This window comes from Sorex fumeus, unplaced genomic scaffold (assembly GCF_029834395.1).
Source record: "Sorex fumeus unplaced genomic scaffold, SorFum_2.1 ptg000063l, whole genome shotgun sequence".
NCBI classification, from domain to species: Eukaryota; Metazoa; Chordata; class Mammalia; order Eulipotyphla; family Soricidae; genus Sorex; species Sorex fumeus.
In genome coordinates, this window is record NW_026606120.1 from 47,089,762 (window position 1) to 47,092,619 (window position 2,858).

Below are 2,858 nucleotides of genomic sequence, written 5' to 3' on the forward strand. Positions count from 1 at the left end.
GGGCCCGGCTCCCCCCATCCTGTGAGGCCCAACAAGTATCGTCACTGCGGGCCCAAGCCTGACTGTCCAATGGCCTCTGGAGGATGACGGCCACCGAGCGCCAAAGGGGAGCAGGCGGAGTGACAACACCCTTTCCTCCCTGGGGTGGCCCCGGTGACAGTAACATACTGTGGGGTCCGGACGCATTTCTGCCAAAAGCCACTGAGTTTCGAGATTTGTTTCTGAGTCTCTGGGATCATGGCCATTAAGCAGCTTGATCAGGAGCCAGAGAGGCCGTTCGTGGGCGAAGACTTGGGGTCTCGTTGGAGTAGGGAGGACAGAACCGGCTCCACCCCCATCCCGTGAGGCCCTGCGTGTCTCGTCACTGGGGTCCCAAACCTGACTGTCCAGTGGCCTCTGGAGGATGGTGGCCACTGGGCCGCTGGGAGGAACAGGCCAAGACATGAAACCTATTCCCACCTGGGTTGGCCCAGTACTGGTAACCTACTGCAGGGACTGGACGCATTTCTGCCAAAAGCCGCTGGGTTTCAAGATTTGTTTCTGAGTCTCTGGGATCATGGCCATTAAGCAGTTCAATCAGGAACCAGAGAGGCCATGCCTCCAATTATATAGCTGAGCTGGAGGTGGTTTGTGGGTGTGTTTCCCACATACCTAACTTTTGGCTGTTTACTTTCTTGGTAAACTTTGCCCCAAGTTTTTGGGGTTTGGCCAAAGGCACAGCAGCAATTTTGGGGTATCTGGATGTCTGAAGGCGCCATCAGGCTGCTAATGCACTCGCCTCACAGGTACAGATTGACCTGCTGGTGGCACCATACCCCCATCTGGCCCCAAATTCTTAATCATTTTGAGAAAGTGACTCCACATTGTCATTTTGCAACAGACCTTGCAAACTATGGAGCTGGTTCTGCCCATTCTCTTTTGTAGAGAGGATGTCTTCCTTGCAGAGAAAAGGAAATTTTCTTTTCTTTTCCGATCCTCCCTCGCCAAATTTGCAACTCAGAGGGAAACAGGACTGGCTCAAGTTTACATTGCAAGTTGCTGGAATACTAGAACTAGGTCTTTGGATCTCTGTCCAGTAGAATTCTCTGGAATCATATGTGTGTCTGAATGTTCCCGGAATGGGGAGGTTCAAGAAGAGTCACTGGCACGGGTGTTTCCTGCCCAACAAACCCCCTTGTCCTTTTGGGACTGAAAGATCCTTCTGCACTGCCTGGTCTGCCCAACTTTTAGCTCGGTGAATTGGCCGGTACTCAACTCTTCCTAGAGGGACCGGTGAGTATAGGATGGAGGGTGAGCTGGCAGCGGAGAGGGCCATGGAACATGACCCTTAGGAATCAGAATCAGGCAATGTGGGTTGGACCTGAGTCCTGCCTTCCACTCAGAGGCCAGTGAAAATGATCTCCTGCTACTGGAGCTTGTTGTATGGACACAGACTTTCAGAAACCTGTAGCCAAACTTCGTGGCCTCCTGCTTGGCCTGGAGGCCTTTGCGAGCAAATGTTCACGACTGCACATGTGTGGTAGGGATGGTGGGAACCAGCTGAGAAAACAGCCTCTCACTATTCCATTTCCAGGAATTTCTTCATTTCACATATATTCCCGGCAGCTGCTGGAATGCATCTGTCCTTAGGAAGAGCCTGAATCCCAGCCAGCCTTCACTGTGTCTCTTACCTGCAGGCTCTCTTACATCAGCTCTCTGGTCCACTGGGGTGGTCACCTCTATTTTAGAGACAACTCTGGAATGTCCATGGGATTTGACAAGAACCTGCAAGGTTTTGAAAACACTCTGTGGCCATGGTAGCCCTGGCTTGAGTCCACCAGCTCACCTGCTCGCAGACTCAATTTGACACTGGGGTTGGAAGAAGAATGTGGACCCCTAGAGTGAAGCAGAACAAGTTCTCCAGAGTGGCGGGGGACACTGCCCCAGGCGTGGCCGCCTGCCACTGTCTGGTCCTCTCCTACAAGAATCTGCACGCTTCCTTCCTCCGATCCTCCCTCGCCAAACTACCTGGAGGCAGGTAATAGGCAGGAGGAGGGGGATGAATGAGGAGGGCGGGGAGCCACGTGGTGCCATAAAGCCCAGCTAGTGAGAGCCTGTCCCGGAGTGTCCAGCTTGCTCAGAGGGTGGACCCTGAGTCCGGGAGGAGCCGCAGCAAAAGCAGCAGGGCCATGCACCAAGGCGGGCCAGGGCCAGGCCTCAGAGATCGGAAAGGGGTCGAGGGTTCTGCCCAGGATTTAGGGATCTCTGGCCTGGGGACCGGGAGGGATTTCGGGGTCCTAAGGGAGAACGGTGCCCCCCGCAGTTTGGGCGAACCGGAGGAGGTGGCCGGCAGCAGGAAGCGCGCCCGGCCCGTGCGCTCCAAGGCGCGGCGGATGGCTGCCAACGTGCGGGAGCGCAAACGCATCCTGGACTACAACGAGGCTTTCAACGCGCTCCGCCGCGCGTTGCGCCACGACCTCGGCGGCAAGAGGCTCTCCAAGATCGCCACGCTGCGCCGGGCCATCCACCGCATCACCGCCCTCTCGCTCGTTCTGCGCGCCAGCCCCGCGCCCCGCCGGCCCTGCGAGCACCTGGAATGCCACGGCCAGGCGGCGCGCACTGGGGACGCGGGCTCCGAGCCGCTGCTGTCCGCCCCGCCACCCCAGCCCGTCGGCCCCGGCTTCTGGGCGCCCCGCTGCGCCTCGTGCTCTCCGCTGTCGCTCCTGGAGGGGCCCTGGGCGGTGGCCGAGGGGCAGGGCGCGGGCCAGTCCTCCGCGGGAAGCTGGCGTCGATGTCCCGGAGCTCCTTCTGCCGGGAGGTTTCCCTGGCCGCGGGGTTACCTGCGCGCAGGGCCCGGGCTGGGCTATCAGCACCTCTAA

The 2,858-nt window shown here is 58.2% G+C and overlaps 1 protein-coding gene across 1 annotated transcript; it reads left to right on the forward strand.

Moving 5' to 3' along the window:
- Positions 1–2,168: 2,168 nt before the first annotated feature.
- On the forward strand, positions 2,169–2,858 carry BHLHA9 (basic helix-loop-helix family member a9). Its single transcript, XM_056126505.1, has one exon. It carries the CDS (start codon positions 2,169–2,171, stop codon positions 2,856–2,858), a length of 690 nt encoding a protein of 229 aa, XP_055982480.1.

Excerpts from the sequence above, each read along its gene's own strand:
- BHLHA9 (XM_056126505.1), top strand. The coding sequence starts at position 2,169 with ATGCACCAAGGCGGGCCAGGGCCAGGCCTCAGAGATCGGAAAGGGGTC.